Source organism: Myotis daubentonii, chromosome 5, assembly GCF_963259705.1.
Source record: "Myotis daubentonii chromosome 5, mMyoDau2.1, whole genome shotgun sequence".
Taxonomy (NCBI): Eukaryota; Metazoa; Chordata; class Mammalia; order Chiroptera; family Vespertilionidae; genus Myotis; species Myotis daubentonii.
This window is the reverse complement of record NC_081844.1, coordinates 80,438,399-80,460,868: the sequence shown is the minus strand read 5'-3', so window position 1 is coordinate 80,460,868 and position 22,470 is coordinate 80,438,399. Positions and strand designations below refer to the sequence as shown.

The window sequence follows — 22,470 nt, the reverse complement described above, 5'->3', positions numbered from 1 at the left end:
CCAGGCATAATCCTAATTATTTGAAGACCCTTATCTCATTTAGTCCACATAAGGATGACGCTGACCGTATTCCCATTCCCTTTCTGTGTTAGAAAGGTCAGTCACTCCTCCTTGTTTGGATTTCAGGGCAAAGGAAGATTGGGCCTTGCAGGCTCACCTCCCACATTCTGTCAGCACAGGGCTTCAATTGCAGTGAACTTATTTTACTTTCACCCGCTCATTTACGATTTTTCTCTACTCAATATAAGAGATGTTAGAGGTATTTTTGTCCTAGAGTGATTCTGTTCTCAAGGTTAATTATTAAAACCAGGACTGTCATTTTCTTCCTGAAGTCGTCGTGGGACAGGCAGGGCATTTTCTAGTAGGAGGCAGTGGGGCCGGCGAGGGACACTCCTTGGCTCCATGCATGCCTGAACCAGAGGGGAAGGCTCAGGTGTGATGCTTAGAATGACCTTGCCCTGGGACTCTGGGCAAGGTAATCCATCTGACTGAACCTCTGTTTCCTCATTTGTAAAATGAGAATGAAATTATACCAAGCCTCTTAGGGCTGTTGTAAGAATGAAATGCGATTATAGTTGGAAAGTGCTTAGCACATGGAAACCACTCAGAAAATTATTGTGATTATAGTAGAAGCCAAATATTCCAAAAAGGTAATGGTGATTCTCTTTGTATGAAGGGACTAAAGATCTTTTACTTTGTATTCTTCTTTACTTGCCAAATTATCAATAATGGGAATATTTTACTTTTATAATAAAAAGAGAAAGTTTATATTAAAAAAACAATGCAGGAACCTGCTTTAAAAAAAAAAAAGTTACCTTATTTACGGGAAGCCTGAGATGCAGTGAGATGTCCTCAAGGTCAGGCAGCACATCAGGTCTGAGGACTGTGGTTCTGATACAGCTAAGCTTTTATGTCTGTACCTTTGTCTAGAAGTGACCATGAAATGGATTTCTTAGCGGAATCTCACTACTGGGGTATACTGCGGTTTCTTTTAGCAATGCTCTCTTAATTTCACCTTCAACCAGGAGGTTTTATAGTCATGGGAATATATTAAAATAAGACTCCAGGTACCATCATTCTAGACCCTACATGTAAGGGTTTTATTCAGCTGCAAGTACCAGAAAAGTTCACAGTTACCTGTTCAAGTATGAAAGGATTGTGCTTGTCTCGGGCAGAAAGAAGTTAAGGGCAGGTCTGGAGGCTCAGGCTGTGAGTGAAGAGCCAGGCTTTGCTCTTTTCTGTCCCACCAGCTTCATCAGTAGCTTCTGCTGCCCCTTGGGCCTTGCCTGAGCACTCCAGGCAGGACAAGGGGCGAAGCCAAGGTCGTAGCACTGGCAGACTTGCATCACAATCGTGTTGGCCAGGACTGGGTCACATGGCCCTTCCAGCTGAAAGAGAGTCTGGGAAGCTGGGCTCCGAACTTGCTGGCCTCTGTATGGAGGTCAGAAACTAGGGGGGATGTTGACGGAATCAACCTCCTCAGTATCTGCTATGTGGCTTCATCCATTGCAGAGGGGTGCAGGGTCATACATGGATTTACAAAGTTGGCTGTTGAGTGTGGTTCAACTTGGCTAAAACTGCACCACATACAGACATGTCTGGTTTATTCGAGGATAGAACTTAGCACTGGGGGGTGGAGGGTTCAGTTAGATGACACTGAATCAGTCAAGAGGCTACAGTGTAGCTTGACCCGGTGGCAGAGGTAGGATTGCAATTTAGTTTTCCCTTGCTGCGGCTTAGGATGTCTTATATTCATGGACTCTTTGGAGAGACTGAGTTGATAACGTTCTCCCCCTTTTGTTTTAGGTGTTGCTGTGATTCACAAGCCCTTGTGACCCCCACCTCCCACTTCCAGGACGTGGGGTGAGGGAGGGGTGCTGCCTGGGACTCAAAAGAGAAAGGGTCATGATGGCTGGATCCCACTTGGCTGGATCCCACTCGCTGGGAGAGTCTGCAGTGGAGTGAGAACCGCCCTCCTCTGACTTGGCAGAGTGGAGTCTGGAGTGAAGACTGGGCCCCACCTCATGCACCTCTGAGAGTGTTTGGCCTCTACCCCGAGCAGTGGGTTCTGGTAGCTTTGGGCTACAGGGAGAACGTGTGTCTGAGAATGTGGATGGATGTGTGTGTGGGTCAGAGAGAGTGTTGTGTATATGTGTGTTTAGAACATGATATCTCACTAAGTTTGGGGTGGGGTGTGACAGTCTACTGGATTTCTGAACTACTGATCCTTCCGCTGTGCTAAAAATCAAATCACAGACACTCTCTTCCTGTGGGCACCTGAGACTACTGCCGCCTCTGTGTCCTGGAGGGCAGGGATGCCAAGAAATGACTGGCAGGAGAGGCAGTGCTCTGGCCATGCCCACATGCTGGCCTTGACTCTGGCACTGTCGGCAGAAGAGATGAGCATTCTCGAAGCTGCTCTGTGACTTCTCTGTACTAGAACTAGGAGCACGCGGGTGCCCTGCCCCTCAGCTGGCTCTTCCTTGGTCTCTCCTACAGGAAGCACACAAGAGCTGCTCAGTCTTTGGACCACTGGTTTTTGATGTCATGAATTCCAGGTTTGGGAAGTTTGTGTCTCTTCAGCTAGCTCTTCAGAGAAGCCCCAAGTAACACACTAGGAAAAAATATACGAAAAACAAAAACCAAAGTGGGAAGGCTTCAGTCCCTGCCCACAAAGGTCTCAGAGAGAATCCTACTTCTGGATTTTTCCGGGATATGCAAGTCCCCATTATATTTATTATCCAGAAGTAATTATTCCCAACATCCTTTTTACCATCGAAAGTGTTCTGATATGGAGGATAAGTGAAAGGTGACCCTACCTCCAACCCGCAGCCTGGTTTGTCCTGCACCGGATGGGGTCGCATGTGCTTCAGACGGTCATGGATGGAAGGAGTGTACCAGCTGGGCTGCTCGTTGGCACTTCGTGATGGTGGTCAAGCCTGTCTCAGGTCCTTGTCTTCCTTTCCTTGTGCTCTGCACCCTCTCTCCAGCCCTCAGAACACTCCCTTCCTCCTTGCTTCCCCTGTGGGGAAGGAGATGGTAGGCTCCGGATGTGTGATCTCTCTCAGAGGGACCTGCATTTTAAGAGAGGAGCTAAAGAGAATTTTGCTAGTCCACAGGTAAAAGTTATTAAAGACAGAACTTCAAGAATCTGCAGGGAGGTATTTGAGGGGGCACATAGTCATTTGCATGAAAAATAACCTTAAAGCTGTGCTGCTCCTAAATTAGCAAGTTGCTTATGTTGGGATTTCTGGCATAAGGAGGGGAAGTCTTGTGTCTGGGGTTTAACCTTCCATGATGTTAGGGTCCGCCCAGAGGGAGCCGAGGGGCTTATGAGCCTGATACTGGACTTTTGATACATCTGGGCTCCTTCCAAGCAGATGTTGTAGGAGACCAGCATTCCCTCCACCTCCTGCTCACAATTGGAAACGCAGGATCTTCCCCGCTAGTTGGCCACTTTGTGTATTTACAGGATATTGTGCACTAAACACTGAACTCTCTTGAAGATGAAACTTCTGATGTTGAGCAGATGTCATTTCAATGAGACATTTGGAGAGGACCAAGGCACCCAGAATTTCTTGGGAAGAGGCCAGAAATACCAGATTTGGTGGGGCCGGGAGAAATGCCTCCAGGGGAGTTGGGGCGCACTTTGAGTTGGTGCCCGGCTCTCACTGGCAGGGAGGCACGGAGACATGGAGACACAGAGACATGGAGACGGCTAGTTCTAGAGCTCTGCCTGGCTCTGGGTTGGAAGCTGATGGAATGAGCTTTTTGTTCCAAATGTTCTTCCTCCGTCTCTGAGGAAGGTTAGGGACTTAGTTGTGTGTGTGTGTGTGTGTGTGTGTGTGTGTGTGTGTGTGTGTGTGTGGTGGGGATGAGGGTGAGGTTGGGTCTGATGTGTGCTGTTCCCACAGCTGGTTTGAGATCCCAACCCCTCCCCTACACGTAGCAGCTGGACTTCTACTCTGTGTGGGAGAGGCTGCTGTTTGCGTGTCATCTTCCCAGAGGGTCCCTTCCCTGAAAGCTAGCCATGTTTCCTGCTTTTGGGCTTTTGCTATTGGTTCCCCCTCCCTCCTCCCTTCCAAGGAAGCACTGCCCCTACTGGTGGTGCCGCTGAGGCCATGTTCATTTTCTCCTCGTGCCCTTTCTCCTGGGGACTGGGACACTGGTGTGTCATCACTAAAAACTGCTCTAACTGCCCACAGATGCCATAAAAACTAGATGCCTCTTTGTCACCAGGTACTATTCTCTCTCCACTGTGGACACAGCAGACTTATTTCAAGTCTGTGCTGGTCATGTGGTAGATGAACCCCCGACCCCCGTTCAGGTGGCCACAGCTACTTGTGAATGCAGCCTTGCCAGTGGTTTGTCTGAAATCCGATCACAGTCATGAAATGGAATTGCGGCCCAAGGTTACAAGCAGCTTAGATGCCACTTGGATACTGATTTGGACTACATAGAAGTCAGACTGAATTCCAAAGTAATTTCTCATACGTACCCAATGGCATCCCTCCATCTAAAAGTTGCAGTATTATGCAAATGAAAGTGACCTCATCTTCTCTATGCAATAAGAATACTTCATTTTGTTTCATGGCACACCAGTTGCAACATCCCTTAAGATGCTTTTTGAGCTGTCTTACTTTTGATATCTGTTGTGTGATGTTCGTATATTCCTGAGCCAGATCCTTTAAGAGACTGCCTTTTTATAAAATCGAAGCTATAGCATTCAGGCAAAAATTTAATGTAGGTATTTTTATAAGATAATTTTTCAGGATATTTGACTTGCTTTTTGTTGTCCATGATAATGAAATGTTATGTTCTGTCCGTCATTCCCTATGTTTAAGAAACATAGTCCATGCCTATAGCTATCTTCCCTTCGTTTCTCATGTTCCCAAAACGGATTTTCAGTGGCTCCAGGTAGAAAACACAATCACCACCGGTGTTTCTTGAAACCCTTGGGGCTCACGTTAAGCCTCCTCAGCACTCAGCCATCTGCGTCTGCTCTTTTGGAGTTTGCTTCCTGCAGTGGTGAGGCTGGTGGGCTCTCCCTGCCTGGCACAGCCTGGTCACTGTGGCGTGGGGAAGCCCCAGCAAAAGGCCTGCCCCCCAGCACCTGCTCCCAGGAGTGTCCTAGGTCCAGTAGACCCATCCTCATTCTCTTCCATCTCCTTGTTCTTCTGGAGCTTCCAGCAGCGTAAGGCTCTTGCTGCCGGGTGATGCCCCTTGGGAAGCCTGTTGCCTGTGAACTTTATAGGAGGGTCACTCTCATGACCCCAGGAAGAATGTGTCAAGCATGTGCTCCCTGGCTGCTCACACTACACTTACAAAAGTACTTGTTTTGGGCTGTGTCTACACTCTAGGTCTCTTTTGTGTGTTTATCTGTCATTAGCCTCATTAAAAATACTTTATTTTTATTACTACTGGGACAGGTGCCATTTGAATTGCCTCCATGCTCCCCATTTGCACCTTGTTGGGTCTAGCTGGGAGGCTGAACAAACTCATTCCAGCCAGCTGGAGTTTTCAAGTGCTTGCCTGGAGAAGCAAGGCGGCTGGAATGTATTTTCTTTAAGTGTTTGCACTATTCAGAGTTCTAAGCCCTCACGCCTAGCTGTGCTGGGTACCTACTGACCAAGCAGGGGAGCTGGCAGCACTGCCCGCCTTGGGGACGGAGAGGCTTCTCCTGCGACGGATGATCACGCCTCGCAGCCTGTGCGGCCTCGTCGTGGGACTCAGTGACTCATGGATCAGCCACGGCAAGAGCACCCGGGACTGTGGCATTTGGAGAAACAAATCGCTCTAGTGCTATGTTCTTGCCTTTGGTTATGACTTTAAAATTCTTTCCCTCCCTTTTCACCGGCAATAAAGGACCCTCGTTGGACTTAATTTGTATATGACGTGTAAAATACTTCCTTTGAAAGGAGACTCAAGACACTGAATGTGTATGTCTGTGTGGGTGCACTCTGTCTGTGATTGTCCATGGGCAGGCAGACTTGACCACTGACAGCCATCCAATACATTGCATAGGAAAGGCCCTTGTCTGGTGTTTTCTGCTCGGACATTAGGGGCTGTCTGTGTTGTAAAAGAACACTCATCACATGCTCTCTGAAGAAACAGTTCCTTGGATGTATTATTTTAACAGGAATCATGTTCTAGTTTCCCACACTTTGTTACTTTCATTTTAATAAAAGCTGAACTGTGAGAACCTTTCTCCGTCTTGGTACTTCATTTTTGTAGTCATTTCTCTGTCTCAGACGTGGAAAAGATAGATTAAGTCCTACATGTCTTCAGATTAAAAGTGTTTTCTCTGTAAGATCTCCTGGATAGGGTCTGGGTTCCTTTGGCCTCTGTTCTCTGACCCAAGAACAGGGCCAGACCCACAAAGACCTTCTTTAATCAGGCCCAGTGAGGCCTGTCCCTCCAGTAGGTGATTGGTGGTGTGGGTAACTGCCCGCTGATCATTGTGATGTGGGTGTGCTGGCCTCAGGCACAGGGAGGAGGAGACAGAGATTCAGGTATAAGCATTGATTTTTAAAAGTTTGTTATTAGACCTAGAGGTTTTATAAGTATTATGTTTGATTAAATATACAAATATATTTTATTAAAATATACAGCTATTAACTATGTTGGTTCATAAGATATCAACATGTGAAATAATAATAATAGCTAACATTTATTGAGTACTTATTATGTGCCAGGCATTTTTCCAAGTGCTTTACTTATTATCGATGCATTTAGTTCCCATCACAGTCTACTGAGTTACTATTATCTTTTTACAGATGAAGATATGAAATGCGGAGAGGTTAATCAACTTGCCTAAGGTAGCAATGGCTGCAAAAGGATGGAGCCACTCCAGAGTCTGTGTCCCTAATCCTGTCACTCAGCCTTGAGGTGAGGGGGGAAGGGTGTGCCGAGGAGCACCCAGGAGAGGAAGGCACCAAGGGCCCCGGGGAAGTGCAAACATGGTTGGAAAAAACCACCGAAGCCCAAGTTTTCAGACCCAAAATGTCCCCGTCTTCTGTGGCTGGTAAATAACCATTTGTTACTGTGATGATAGTAGCAGTAGCCACTATCATCAGTACATTGATGATGTACTTATTTGTGCCAGACGTCCTGCTAATGCAGTACCTTGGCCTTTAATCCACAGCCTCCTGGGGAGGTGGCCCGCCCCTTTGGAGGCTGGATGTTCCCTGTTGGCTGCCCTGCCTTGCCTCTTTCCAGACTCTACCCCCCCCCCCCGCCCCTCCCATTACCTGTGGTTCCTGGGAGTCAGGTCGGGCCTCACCGCGGGAGGTGAGCCTCTTGTGAAGGAGGCTTGGCTCCCAGGCAGCTTCTCAAATCTGCCTGCTTAGATCGTGGGCTCCCGCGCTGATGAACAGACTGGACAGTTCCAGTCCCTGTCCAGGTGTCAGTGGCTCTGCCCTGTTCCAGGTGACAGGTGGACGGCACAGAGGGGTTAGGCACAGCTTTAAGCTGGAGAGACCCAAGGGAAGAAAGGAGTTGCTTGGCCAGCTCCCTCCCGACACTTGGAAAAGTACATGGTGCGCTCCTGAAGGGCATGGGCCGCCTGAATTTCTCCGCATCCATGGTGCGCAGCACTCGGTCCCTCTGGAAGTATTTACAGAGAAGGCAGAAAGGCTAGTGGGGAGGGGTCAGGTGCTGAGGCCTTCACCTCCCGGCTCCTCCACCTCCTCCCCGCGCCCCTGGGCCAGCCTCCTGCCATAGCCTCTGGTCTTTCATCCCCCGCACTGAACGGGGAGTGAGAGGCCTGGTGCCGCTTACCCTTTGCATCCGCAGAACACAGCCTTTTTAGGACTCTGAGCCCATAACAGCCCCACAGATGACAGACAGGTAGGAATTTGCATGCTCTGGGGAGAGGGGAAGCCCAGAGAAACGAATCCACTTATCTCAGCCTGTGCTGTAAGTGAGAGTGGAGCAGACCCAGATGAGACTCAGCCTGAGAAGAGGGCTCAGGCTGCAACTGTTTTAATGAGCACTTATTGTGCACTTACTGTGTGCCAGGACCTGGGCGGGACACTTTAATTCCAGCTAATCCCCACAGCGCCTCAGCGAGGCAGAGGATGCCCACTTCACAGGATCACAGGGGTTGATTGGCCCAAGGTCCTGTAGAGCCTTGAGAAAGATGCTCCCCCATTGTCTGTTGAGGCTGCTGGCTGAGTGTGCCACCCTCACATCCCAGAGGGTGCATTCTGGAGGGAGGAGGTTGCTCATGTCTGTCTCTCAGGGGCGAGCAGTGAGGCAGAGCCCAGAGCCAGGCTAGAGACATGCTCTGCTGTGGGCCCACCGTTCTGGGCTCTGCCACTGCCTCGCAGAGGGCCCTGGGGAGTGTCGTCAGCACACACACCTTTCCTTCTCCTCGATCCCGGTGTCCCTTTACCCAGGAAAAGTTCCAGAGTGAAATCATATTTGGCAGTTCTTCTACCAACTTATTTTTCTACAGTTTACAAATAGTGTCTTTTGACCCTAACTCACTATTTTATTGTTGAAAGTATTACATAGGTCCTCCTTTTCCCCCCATTAACCTCTTCCAGCCCAATCTCATGCCCTTCTCCCCCAGGTCCTCACCATCCTGTTGTCTGTGTCCACCGGTTATGCATATATGCATACAAGTTCATTGGTTGATCTCTTCCCACCCACCTTCCCCTGCCTTCCCTCTGAGGTTCAACAGTCTGTTCATGCTTTTATGTCTCTGGGACTATTTTTGATCATCAGTTTATTTGGTTCATTAGATTCCATATATGAGTGAGATCATGTGATACTTATCTTTCTCTGACCGGCTAATTTCGGTCAGCATAATACTCTCCAGGTCTATCCATGCTGATGCAAATCAAGAATGAAAGAGGTGAAGTAACAACTGACCCCACAGAAATACAAAGAATCTTAAAAAAATACAGTGAATGACTTTATTCTGACAAACAGGACAACCCGGATGAAATTGACATATTCCTAGAAAAATACAACCTTCTAAAACTCAATCAGGAAGAACCAGAAAACCTGATTAGGCCAATAAGTATTGATGAAATTGAAGCAGTAATAATAAAAACTCCCAGCAAACAAAAGCCCTGGTCTAGCCATGTTTACAGGCGAGTTTTACCAAATTTAAAGAAGAACTAACACCTATTCTTCTCAAACTATTCAAAAAATATGAGAGGAAGGAATACTTCCAAACCTTTCTATGCGGCCAGCATTACCCTAATTCCAAAACCAGATAAAGACAGGTCAAAGAAAGGGAACTACAAGCCAGCCTCTCCAGGACCTATTCTTGCTTCCACTTGACTGGTGAGAAGATGAGACTCAGAGAGGCCAAGCGACAGTGGGAGCAGGGCCTGAACCCACATCTTCCGTGGAAGGAGTTTTTGATGACTATGCCACACCTATTTAAGCTCTTAGGCCACTGGGCCCTGTCAGTAAACAAGCATGATATAGATGATCTGATGAATCCTCTAATCATATGCTCTATTTGGACTGGAAAATTGCCTTTTCCATCCCTTGCTTTCCTTCCCTTTCCATTCCCAGTTCCCAGCTGCCTCTAAGAGGGACCCCCACTGTCTCCCAGTGTTTGAGAGCATTCATTTCCCTTCACAGTGTGTTCAACGAGCAGTTATTCATCCAACAAGAACACATTCTGCTTCTACACTGTACATTGTGCTAGGTACTCAAGATGTAACTGCCAGCAAAGCAGATGGTCCCTGAGGACTTGGAGGTTAGAGTGTTGTAAGGGACACAGTTGGCAAATAGCGGGTGCACTAGGTGTACTAGTATGCCTGGGGTTGGGGAGGAGAGGGCAACACCCACCCAGAGAGAGAGGGGGACAACCTGTCAGAGACCTGGGAAAAGGGAGTGAGCTTTAAACAAAGCAAGAGAGACCAAGAGAAAAAAACTGAGACACAGAGAGAAACAGAGGGAGACATAAACATAATGAGAAAGACATACATATACACACATGTGTACACACACAGCCAGGGAGGAGATACCACTCATGCAGAAATACAGAGGCCGAGACCAGAGAGCCAGAGCCAGAATCATTTCTTAGGGTGGCAGGAAACAGGTCAGCCTAGGGCAGGGGTGGGCAAACTTTTTGACTCGAGGGCCACAATGGGTTCTTAAACTGGACCGGAGGGCCGGAACAAAAGCATGGATGGAGTGTTTGTGTGAACTAATATAAATTCAAAGTAAACATCATTACATAAAGGGTACGGTCTTTTTTTTTAGTTTTATTCATTTCAAACGGGCCGGATCCAGCCCGCGGGCCGAAGTTTGCCCATGGCTGGCCTAGGGCTTCCGGCCAGAGGTTCAGGTCCAGAAGCTGGTTCATGGCTGAGCTGTGAAAAGGTGATCGTGTGGCTTTGAGCCAGTCTCTTCATCTCTCAGGTTCAGTGTCCTCAATGGTAAACTCTGGATGATAACACCAGTCTGGTGAGCTTGTGGAGATGATATGAGAAGGCCCTAAGACAAAGAAGGGGATGCTGGGCAGGGCAGAGCAGCCTCCAGAGTGAGAGACCTGATCTCCTGCAGGGACAGTCAGCCCTGAGGACATCCTGACTGCATGCAGGTCTCCCGGAGCCAGGAGGGTGAGTGAGGGAAGAAGGACACAGACAGGAGACGAACCCTCTGTCCCAGCATCTTGTCTGGGCTGGGGATACACCTGGGCTTTAATTTCTGAAGGAGGCCCCTAAGCAGACCAACGCGGAAGGGCCTGGTTTCCCCAGCAGCCACTTGCCTTCTTTCTATTTGGCACAACTGTGTTCAAATCACTTTTGTTTTCTTCTTCCCTCTGTGTGGGATGAGGACATCTTCCTGGCTTCAACCCCATTGACTCCAGGGAGTGTGGGATTCAGTAGGCATCTGGGTAACTCTTACTCAAACAGCCTTATTTGTTTCTCAAAAAAGCCCAGTGAGGTGGCCAAGGCACGTATTATTTTGTGCAGTGGGTCTCTATAGACCTATTATGTGTGATGGTCACTTTCTCAATGCAGTGGGTAGTGCATGCAAAGCACTTGGCATGGTGCCTGCACATAGTGGGTGATTTACTAATGGTAGTGAGTATTACTCTCATCATCCCTTCATACAGATGGGGAGACTGAGGCTAGAAACAGGTTAAGCAACTCACTCAGATCCCCAGAGTCAGTAAGAGCTTGGACTCTATCTCCCAGGGCCGTGTTTGGCTTCTTATGATGGCAAGACGACAGTAGTGGCTTTAACCAAAGAGTGGACTATTTTGCCCACCTAACCACGAGTCCAGAGGTGGACATTCCACGTTGGCAAAGCAGTTCCCTGAGGTCATTGGGACCCCAGGTCCTCCGGTCTTGCTCCTCTTCCATCCTTAGCATGTTGCAGGATAGATGCTCCACAGCTCTTCACATCTTCAAGAAGGCATGAAAGAGAAGGAGGGGAAGGTAGAAGAGGCAGAGCCTGAAGCAGGAAGGTAAAACCCTCCCAGAAATCCCTAGGACAGTGATGGCGAACCTATGACACGCGTGTCACAGGTGACACGTGAACTCATTTTTTTCATTGATTTTTCTTTGTTAAATGGCATTTAAATATATAAAATATCAAAAATATAAGTCTTTGTTTTACTGTGGTTGCAAATATAAAAAATTTCTATATGTGACACGGCACCAGAGTTAAGTTAGGGTTTTTCAAAATGCTGACACGCCGAGCTCAAAAGGTTCACCATCACTGCCCTAGGAGAATACCACTGACATGTCTTACAGCATCCCCAGCTGCAAGGGAGTTGGGAGGGGCGAATGCTTTTTACCGGGCACATTGCTGCTCCAGAAGGAGTTCGGCCTGGGGGAGGGGAAAGGAGGGGAGAATGGACTTTGGGTGGTAACTAGTGATGCTGGCCAATCAGGTCTCCTATTGGCCTCCTACCTCCAGTGCCTTGTGGCTCCCTCTCTCCCAGTCAGCTTGGACTTTGCCTTCTTGGATCCAAAGTCCACATCCTTTTGGTCCATCATCCAGCATATGACCGTGCAGTTATCTTGGCTGGACAGTGACTGTATGTAGGGCTCCTTGTCCTTGACGGCTAATGATGCACCTTGTGTGCTTGGCATCTGCTGAGGGGACACAGAGTGGGGGGCGCAGGACAGGGCTTCACTCAGCCATATTTCTTCCTGTATTGGCATCCAGGGTGGCTGTCCCTCTTGCAGGATGAGTGAGAAATCCTAAGCAATGGAGACCTTTCGGAGCCTGTCTTTGAGGCTTTAGGAACAGCTCATTTATCAGCTGTGGAAGTTTTCCTGAAGCGCTGATTGAGGAGGCCTGTCAGCTGCAAGATCTATAACCTTATCTCAAGAATGACCCATGTGTGCAGCACCATAAATCTTCCCGAGCTGCAAACTGGGAGGTGGCGGCGGATGAGATTTGGAGTTGGCCTTTTGAAGGCAATTTCCCCAACCCCCTTGTCCTCTTGTCCTCCAGGACATCCTCACATTTCATGGTGGCCCACCGAGGAGCATCTGTGCGGTGCTGAGCTGGAGGAGGTCACGAAAGGGATATAGGCAGTCTGGTTGCCACAGGGCTGTCCTAGGTGAAGCTCTGACTCCAGCCCTAGCTATGGAGCAGGATGGAGAATGTCTGAGCTGCGGAGGCCTGGGTGTTCCTGCCCTGGGTGAGGAGGAGTGCAGCAGCGTGGGGAGGGTCAGGGGAGAACCACCCAGAAGATCTAGTCTCAAAGTATGATGTGACAATATTGCATAACGATCAAGACTCAGGCTCTGAGTTGGACAGTGTGAGTTTAAAGCCCTGCCCATCAGTTGCTACCAGTGTGACCCTGGCAATAAAGCCAGGCCCTCCCCCAGTCAGCATGGCACTGCACAGGGAGGGCATCTGTGCCAAGCCGGCACTGCCATGGGTGAATCTGAGGCGGGTGGTGGTGAAAGATTTAGAAAAGACAAGAGAATTAAGCTGGGGCTAGGTGGGATGCTGCTTCTCTGATGGAGAGACAGTGCCACGGCCTGCAAGCAGAGTCTTTATTTTATAGCCAGATTCCACGAGGCAAAGTAAGGGCGTGGTCAAGATGTTTACAATGTTCTCGTGGGTTTTGAATCTACTCAGTCACATGCACCTGAACTCTATCAAGCCCACATCACTCAGCCACGTGGACCCCAGGTTTGGACCATAAGGTCAAGCTTACAACTGTAGTCTTTGGCTATCATTGTGCTGGGAGGGCTTTGCCCTCCAAGCTGGGACTTGCACGTGGCTTTGCCACGAGAGGACCTGCCCTCTCATTAGTCCAAGGCTTGAACCTGTCCAAACACTGTAGCTGCTCTCCACAGGCATCTGCTCACCCAGGGAGCTAACAGTCCTCTTGAGGGCCTGACCTCTACCTTCCTGCTACAGCCCAGCTCTGAGGTGAGGGGACCCATGGGGGAAAGGCGAGGCTACAGAGGGTACTCCAAATGTATTTTTCAGCCACAGATCTATCATTTTAATGTAGCCTGACCTCCTATTTGAATGATTAGCTAAGGAATGGTTTGACTTTATGCTTGTGACTTCTGCAGAGCCCTCATAAGGAAGCCCATAAAACCATCTCTAGGAAGCCAGAGGAGGCTTACGCATGTCCCAGAAAGGGTGGTTTGATTTCCAGAAGCTTCTACAAGAAATTTTCTGCTGGGGCCTGGGAAACTGCTGGGCACCAGGATCATGTGAGTGCATGAGGATTAGCCCTGGTGGGCTCAGGGAGCCCAGGTGGAGATGGTGGGGTGAACGAGAGGATTGGGCTTTGCTGTGGTGCCAACAACACAACATGGGGTGCTGAAGTGGGCTCCAGACTCTGGGGTGGCATGAGTGGAGCCCTCCCTGCTGGCCTGGGGGCTCCTGTACACAGGAAGCCCTGTGCAGGAGCTCACTCTCCTGAGGCAGTCCCTAGTTAGTTGCTGGCTTCTCTGGGCTGCTTCTGTACTTTGCATATATTCAATGCATATCAACTTATTCCACACATATTTATTGAGCTCTTTCTGGATGTCAGGCTCTGCATCAAATCCTCATGGGGTTCATGCTGAGTTCTGCAAAGTAATGAAGGAATTCTAATATAGTATGGTCACGATAAGCATGGGAAGGTAAAGGGGCCTATGGATGCACACAGAAAGGTCAGGGAAGGTGTCCTGGTAGAAGTGATGATAAGCTAAGACCCTACTTTGATGACTAATGGATGTGAGCTGGGTGAAGAGGTAGAAGGAGGTACTGAGGAGAAAGAATAACAAGTGCAGAGGCCCAGAGGCTAGAGAAATGGCCTTTTTGAGAAAGTTTAGGAGGCTGGGTGGTAGACTATAAGGGGAATGTACAGAGATGAGGCTGGAGAGGTGTGCAGGAGCCATGTCACCAGAGGCTTGAAACCATGGGGGATGGTCATTCTCTTTTTTTTGAGGTCAATGGGAGAGCATTGGAAGTGCCTTGTGTTGGATTCTCCACCCCCCGCCCCCCCCCCCCCCACATCCCAAATACTCTGAGAAGCTATGCTGCTCGTTACTGGTGAGTGCTCTTAGCAATAATACCCATGGAGGAGAGATGGAAACAGGGGGAGCAGAGCGAGATGTTGACCTACAATGCAGTTGCAGCAGAGGCCTCGGCCAATCGCTGGGGAGCTCTGGAGCTGGGATGGCCTTTCATACTGTCCTGAGTTGACACAAAGGAGTACTAACTTTTGTATCTGCAAGAAAAAAAAAGGTAAATTGAACTTCATCAAAATTAAAAACTGTGTGCTTCAAATGATACCATCAAGTGAAAGACAACCCACAGAATAGGAGAACATATTTGCAAATTATATATCTGATAAAGATCTAGCATTCAGAATATATAAAGAATTTTTACAACTGAACAATAAAAAGATAAATAACCCAATTTAAAAATGAGCACAGGATCTGAATAGATAGTTCTTCAAAAAGTTATACAAATGACAAATAGCACATGAAAAGATGCTCACCATCCTTAGCCATCAGGAAATGCAAATAAAAACCATAATGAGATATCACTTCACACCCATGAGCATGGCTATATTAAAAAAGACAGTAACAAGTATTGGCCAGGGTGTGGAGAAATGAGGACCCTCATACATTGTTTGTGGAATGTATAACTTCTTTGGTAGTTCTTCAAAAAGTTAAACAACCACAGAGCTACCATATGTTCCAGTAATCTCACTTCTTGGTATATACCCCCCAAAATTGAAAACATATGTCTGAACAAATACTTTTACATGGATGCAGCATTATTCCTACTAGCCCCAAAGCAGAAACCTCAATGTTCATTAGCTGACGAATGGACAACCATTTAAAAAATGAAGTTCTGATACATGCTACAACATGAATGAACATTGAAAACATTATGGTGAGGGAAAGAAGCCAGACACAAAGGCCACATTATGTATGGTTTCATTTATATGAAATTCATTTATAGGCAATTCCTTAGGGACATACAGTAGATTAGTGTTTGTAAGAGTTTGGGGGAGGGGAGAACAGGGAGTGACTGCTAAGGGGATAAGGTATCTGGAGTATATTTTGGGGTGATGAAATGTTCTGGAATTGGATAGTGATGATGGCTGTACATCTTTGTGAATGTATTAAACCCCACAGAATTGTACTTCAAAAGGTGAGCTTTTATGGAATGTGAATTATAACTCAAGAAAAAAGGTCATTTTATATCATGCCCTCACCCCCGCCCCTACGGGTCATGTAACCTTGGCTGCAACAGCTCCCTTTGGTAGACAGCAATTTCTGGGGAGGCGCTCAGCTGTGAGCCATTAGCAGAAGGCCCCCAGGAGGCTGGGGGAGGAGGGCCTCCAGGGACCCGGGTGACATACCACAGCCTCCCTTACAGAGGATTTTAAGGGTGGAGGTGGTGCAGAGTTTTACCCTGGAGTGCAACCTTCATGACAACCCTGAGGCAGGCACTATTGTCCCCCTTTCCAGATGAGTGGACTGGAGCTCAGAGGGGGTTCAACAACTTGTCAGGGTTTGGTAGCCAGTGGAAATTTGAATAGGAGCATGAGCTCATATCTGTCAGAGGCGGGCGGCCATGATCTTTGCTGATTCTGTGCTGTTTTGTGCTCATTCACTTACAGATTTGTTTCCCCTGAATAATTAATTGGTTTGAAAGTAGGGACCATGTCTGAGTGGATCCTTAGTACCCAGTACACGGTGTAAAGAAGGTGTTCAGAAATGTTTGTTAAAAATTTCTCTTTTTTTTCTAACAAGTTCCCTTTCTAACTCCCAAAGACACCGTGCCCCTGCTCACATTCAGCAAGGGCATTTTTCTCCAAGTCACAGAAAAAAAATTAATGGAATGAACAGAATGTCCTCCTTTTTAAACCTGTTTTTTTTTTTAATACAAATTTTTGCTTATACTTTGACAACTTGTTTGTACTAAAAATGTGTATCAGAAGGCATCTTACTTATCAAAAATTTGAAGACTTATCTTCACTAATATTTCAGTTTTCTGTCAGATGCTCCCATACCTACTGAACACATTCCCTTGACGCATGGGGAGTTATGGATTTCAAGAAAATTGAAGTCAGAGCTGATGGAGATGCAGTTTGACTGCTGTTTCTCCCCCCAACCCCCCCAACCCCACCCGCACCCCCACCCAGGCTTCCCCATGAAGCTGCCTCCTCGAGGCTGATGGAGGATCAGGGACATTATCCTTGACATGTATGCCACCCACACCTCCCATCAGTGCTATTTCAAGGCCTCAAGTGGCTGCCTCTTGCGTGCACCCTGGCTGGGGGTGGGAGGGGTGTTGATAGGTGACTGGTTACCTTTGGTAGACTTTCCTCCCTATGGGGAGACTGGGAGGAGGGTCATGGGTGGGGGCAGCGAGCTGGGAGACAGAGTGAGTCCCTGAAAAGGCACTTTGCAGACTGGGTGGCTGTGGGTGATTTTCCAGAACCCAAGAGTACCCTGGGTGCACATGTCACTCCGCTTACTTCAGTCTGAAGTTTCATCCTCAGAGGCTTTTGATGCTGTTAAAGCGGTAGCACCCCTGCCTGTCAGAGTCAGCAGCCTCGGTGGCTGTGCCTGTCTGAGGGAGAATGCCCGAACAAAGGGCACTGGGGACCTCAGGGAGGGGAAACGGGGCTGAATAGCGGGGTGTTGAAGAGTGAGGCTCCAGGACACGCCGTCTGGGGCACAATCCTGGCTCCGCTGCTTGTAGGCCATGGGACCCGGCACCATCTCTCCGAGGCTGTTACCTCTTCCTGGAAATGGGGGAATCATGATTCTGAACCACACGTTGTTGGGAGGAATAAACGAGGTGGTACTTTATGGCAGGCGTACATGGAAGCACAGTCATTTGAACACAGACAATGCAGCTTCCGTTTCGCTAACAGGGCTGTGATTTTCCTTGCAAGTCTCCTACTTGCTGGCTAAAATGGAGGGAAAACCCTTCAATTTTAGTTTAATCTGTTACATTTAGTCTTACCTAAAAATTTAAACAATTTTTTTTTAAATCTTTATTGTTCAGATTATTACATTTGTTCCTCTTTTTTCCTCCCCATATCTCCCCTCCTCCCAGTTCCCGCCCCACCCTCCGCCCTCACTCCCCACCCACTGTCCTCATCCATAGGTGCACGATTTTTGTCCAGTCTCTTCCCGCATCTCCCACACCCCTTTCTCCCCCAAGAATAGTCAGTCCATTCCCTTTCTATGTCCCTGATTCTATTATAATCAACAGTTCATTCTGTTCATCAGATTATTTATTCACTTGATTCTTAGATTCACTTGTTGATAGATGCATATTTGTCGTTCATAATTTGTATCTTTACCTTTTTCTTCCTCTTCCTCTTCTTAAAGGATACCTTTCAGCATTTCATATAATCCTGGTTTGGTGGTGATGAACTCCTTTAGCTTTTCCTTATCTGTGAAGCTCTTTACCTGACCTTCAATTCTGAATGATAGCTTTGCTGGATAAAGTAATCTTGGTTGTAGGTTCTTGGTATTCATCACTTTGAATATTTCTTGCCACTCCCTTCTGGCCTGCAAAGTTTCTGTTGAGAAATCAGCTGACAGTCGTATGGGTATTCCTTTGTAGGTAACTGAGTTTCTTTCTCTTGCTGTTTTTAAGATTCTCTCTTTATCTTTTGCTCTTGGCATTTTAATGATGATGTGTCTTGGTGTGGTCCTCTTTGGATTCCTTTTGTTTGGGGTTCTCCGCCCTTCTTGGACCTGTAAGTCCATTTCTTTCACCAGGTGGGGGAAGTTTTCTGTCATTATTTCTTCAAATAGGTTTTCAATATCTTGCTCTCTCTCATCTTCTGGCACCCCTATAATTCTGATGTTGGTACGCTTGAAGCTGTCCCAGAGGCTCCTTACACTATCCTCGCATTTTTGGATTCTTTTTTCATTTTGCTTTTCCAGTTGGGTGTTTTTTGCTTCCTCGCATTTCAAATCATTGACTTGATTCTTGCAGTCCTCTGGTCTGCTGTTGGGAGTCTGTATAATATTCATTATTTCAGTCAGTGTATGCTTAATTTCTAGTTGGTTCCCCAATATAACATCGAGGGTCTCATTAGTTTTCTTGTAGATCTCATTAAGTTTATCGGCGGCTTCTAAACAGTTCTTGAGAGACCTTAAAAGTGTGGTTCTGAACTCTATATCTTCCATTGACAATTTTGTCCTGTTTCTTTGTCTCCGCATTTTGTTATGCTTCCTTGGTGCACCCCCTAGTGGTCTTTGTTCGCAGTCTTATAGTTAAACCTTGATTGTTGTAGCTAATTCCAGGGAAGGTTTGACCTCCAGGCCAAGTGGCTATGAGAATCAGCTGTGTCAGCAGTGAGAGAACTTCTGTCCTCTCGGGAGGTGCTAATCCTAGCCTTTGCCTAAGGCTATCCGGCAAATGCCTCTGTGCAGGGCTTGGGCGGAGCGGGTCGCACAGGATCAACAGGGTGGGCCAGAGAGAGCAGTTATGGCGGCTCTCAGTCCTGTCCCCAGGGGCTCTGCCTCTCTGAGTCCCAGCGACCGCTGCAAAGCTTGGAGAGAAAGCTGCACTCGCTCTGACCGAAGCCAGACAGTCCCGCTTCTCCCATTTGAGTCTGGGTCCCTAAAGACTCGCCTGTATCTGGAGCTCAGAGTCTGCGACTCCCTCCCGATTGAAAACAACAACCGCGCCCTCCGCCGCCAGCCCGCTCCGTGCCCTCCGCACCTCAGAATTTGACTTCAGCACTGCGCCTCCTCTGAGTGTCCGTATGCGTTTCTCTTTCCTCCTAGTTGTAGGACTTCCACTCAGGCAGCGTTCCTGTGGTTCTGGGTGATGTCTGTTCGGTCTTTTAGTTTCACTTTTGAAGTAGTTGTTCAAAGCAGCAAACTCCGGCGTTAACCTATGCCGCCATCTTGGTTCTAAAGAGAGAATCGGCCTCGCTCGGCTCCCGCGCTCAGGGATGCTCCGCGAAAGAAAAAATTTAAACAATTCTTTTAGTGAGTTCCCAACCTCTCACATCTGGTTTCCTTTACTCCTACCCAGGAAGGCATCTAAGGATGTAAGGGGTCCCCGTGGCACTGGAGATGTGGTCCTTGACCAGCCAGCGTTCAGCTGCAGAGAGAGGGACAGACAACAGGATATTTAGTGGCTTATGCAATTGTTGGGGAGAGGTAGAGAAACAGACTCCAAGCTGCTGTGACTCTCAAAGCTGTGCTGTGGAGCTCGGCTGCCAGGGCAGTGCTGTCTCCGCCCCAGGCAGGAAGCTGCAGAATCAGAAATAGCCGTCCCAGGTCCTGGCCAGACAATGCCCACTCTGCCATAATCCACACCAGGAATATGGGCACCTGCCTCTCGCCCCAGAGCCTTAGAACCCAATCCCTGTTTTGCTTCAGTGCATCTCATTAGCAGAACCTAAATCACAGGCAAAATCCCTAGCTGCAAATAGGTTTGGGAAATGTAGTTTTTAGCCTTTCAGCTCCTGAACTACAGAAGGGGTGTTAGAATGCCTGTTGAGTTACCAGTCCTCATTATTTGTGGCATTCCTTTCATTTGTCTACTCAACATCCACATGTACCCTTCTTTCCATAATGTTTAAACAACTACAGAAACAACTGGCTCTTTTTTAACCTGCAAAAATTAAAATGTGCCTATCTTTTGTCCCTAAAGGGGAAGCCCCAAATTTCATCAGTCATTGCCTCTCTAGGTGATGGTATTCTTCTTCTAGTTCAGTGACAATTCTGCCTTGATAGCATATAACCTGAAGCCCAAACAGTTAACCAAAGTATGTAGTAAAGGCTATATGAAGTAGTAAAAAGGAAAGAAAAGGGATAATTGGGGTGTGTGTGCTTGCTTTTATGCATATATGTATGTATATATGTAGTGCATGTTATGTAATATTCATATATATATACACACACATGTATGTTAGTTTTTTCTGCATAACTAAGTACTTCAAAACTTAGTGGCTCAAAACAATCAGCATTTGTTTTTTTTTCACCACTCTGTGGGCTCCTTGGCAGTTCTAGTCTGGTGGGTTTGGCTGGTCTCTACGGGGATGCTCAGTCACCTGGCAGGCCAGCTGGTGGCCGGGTGAGCTAGGATGGCATCACTCAAATTGCTGGTGGCTGGCAGGTTGTTGGGGGGATGTCTCATATCCAGCAGGTTACTGCCTCCTTGTTCCCATGGTATTCTCAGAGTTTCAGGCACAGTAAGAGGTCAAGCCCAAGTGGCAAACACTCTCAATTCTTTGTTTATATCATGTTTGCTAATGTCCCATTGGCCAATGCAAGTCACATGCTTTGTGACTCAAGGGATAGAGAAATAGACTCCACCCTTTGTTGGGGCATGTTTGCCATGTATTTCAATATATATGTTCACCAAGACAGACCCTCTGCAGGCCATAAAACAAGCCTCAATAAGTTTAAAGGCATTGAAATCATAGAGTACGTTCTCTGACTGCCACAGAAGTAAGTCGGAAATCAATAACAATAGCATACCTAGAGGGTGGGAGCAAATATGTGGAAATTAAATCAAAGTCCTTATGGGGCTTAGAGGAGGCTGACAGGAGCCTGTCTTCACTTCTCTTCAGGTGCAACCTGTTGACACATTTGCAGACCCCCCTCCCCCCAAATTTCTAAGGATGACTGTGATCAAAACAGCTATTTGTTAAGATGTTGTATTAGCATTCTCCAGAGAAACAGAATGAAAAGGATATATGTATCTCATAGAAATTGGCTTATGTGGCTGTGGAAGCTGAGAAATGCAGCAATTTGCTGATGTTACTTTGTCCTAGTCCCGAGGTGTGAGAATTAGGAGGGCCTATGGTGTACTAGTAAGTCCCAAACGTTGAAAACCTGCAATGCCAAAGTCAGAGGCAGGAGAAGATGGATGTCTCAGCTCAAACAGAGAAGGAACTCCCCCACCCCCTGCCTTTTTGTTCTATTCAGGCCCTCAATGGATTGGATGACACCCACCCACCCAGTTGTTGAGAGTGACCTTCTTTACTGAGTTCAGCTGTCTGGGCATCCCTTAGCCCAGTCAAGTTAGCACAAAATTAACCATCACAGAGGCCTCCCATCATGTCCTGATTGTCCAAGCCTGGTTCCTCCACTTCCTCCCAAACTGTGCCTTTTCATCAAGCACTACGCATGGGGACCTCCTCCCCCTGAGCAGGGCCTCCTTCCCCTGAGCAGGATCTCCCTCCCCCTGAGCAGGATCTCCCTCCCCCTGAGCAGGGCCTCCCTCCCCCCTGAGCAGGATCTCCCTCCCCCTGAGCAGGATCTCCCTCCCCCTGAGCAGGGCCTCCCTCCCCCTGAGCAGGGCCTCCCTCCCCCTGAGCAGGATCTCCCTCCCCATGAGCAGGATCTCCCTCCCCCTGAGCAGGGCCTCACTCCCCTGAGCAGGGCCTCCCTCCCCCTGAGCAGGATCTCCCTCCCCCTGAGCAGGATCTCCCTCCCCTGAGCAGGATCTCCCTCCCCCTGAGCAGAGCCTCCCTCCCCTGAGCAGGATCTCCCTCCCCCTGAGCAGGGCCTCCCTCCCCTGAGCAGGATCTCCCTCCCCTGAGCAGGGCCTCCCTCCCCCTGAGCAGAATCTCCCTCCCCCTGAGCAGGATCTCCCTCCCCTGAGCAGGGCCTCCCTCCCCTGAGCAGGATCTCCCTCCCCCTGAGCAGGATCTCCCTCCCCTGAGCAGGGCCTCCCTCCCCTGAGCAGGATCTCCCTCCCCCTGAGCAGGATCTCCCTCCCCCTGAGCAGGGCCTCCCTCCCCCTGAGCAGGATCTCCCTCCCCCTGAGCAGGATCTCCCTCCCCTGAGCAGGATCTCCCTCCCCCTGAGCAGGGCCTCCCTCCCCCTGTGCAGGGCCTCTCATTCTCCTGAGCAGTGTCTGTTCTCAGGCCACCCCTTCTTGCTTCAGCAACGTTGAGCAGAATCTGCTCATTATTCTTGGTCTTCCTAAGTAGCTGGAAAATGAGCACAGAATCTAGTGATATCAAAAGCATATCACGAGAGCCCTTAGGTGTCCTATTCTGAGCCCAAGGCAGGCAGC

At 48.3% G+C, this 22,470-nt stretch overlaps 1 protein-coding gene across 1 annotated transcript in view; it reads left to right on the top strand.

Annotated features, from left to right (window-relative positions):
• KLHL3 (kelch like family member 3) overlaps nt 1-6,206 on the top strand; it is a 115,844-nt gene extending 109,638 nt beyond the window's left edge. The window contains exon 15 of the mRNA XM_059698457.1: nt 1,807-6,206. Within this exon, the coding sequence (XP_059554440.1) occupies nt 1,807-1,835 (29 nt within the window). The 3' untranslated portion in view covers nt 1,836-6,206. The remainder of the gene's footprint in view (nt 1-1,806) is intronic.
• Nucleotides 6,207-22,470: the final 16,264 nt, after the last annotated feature.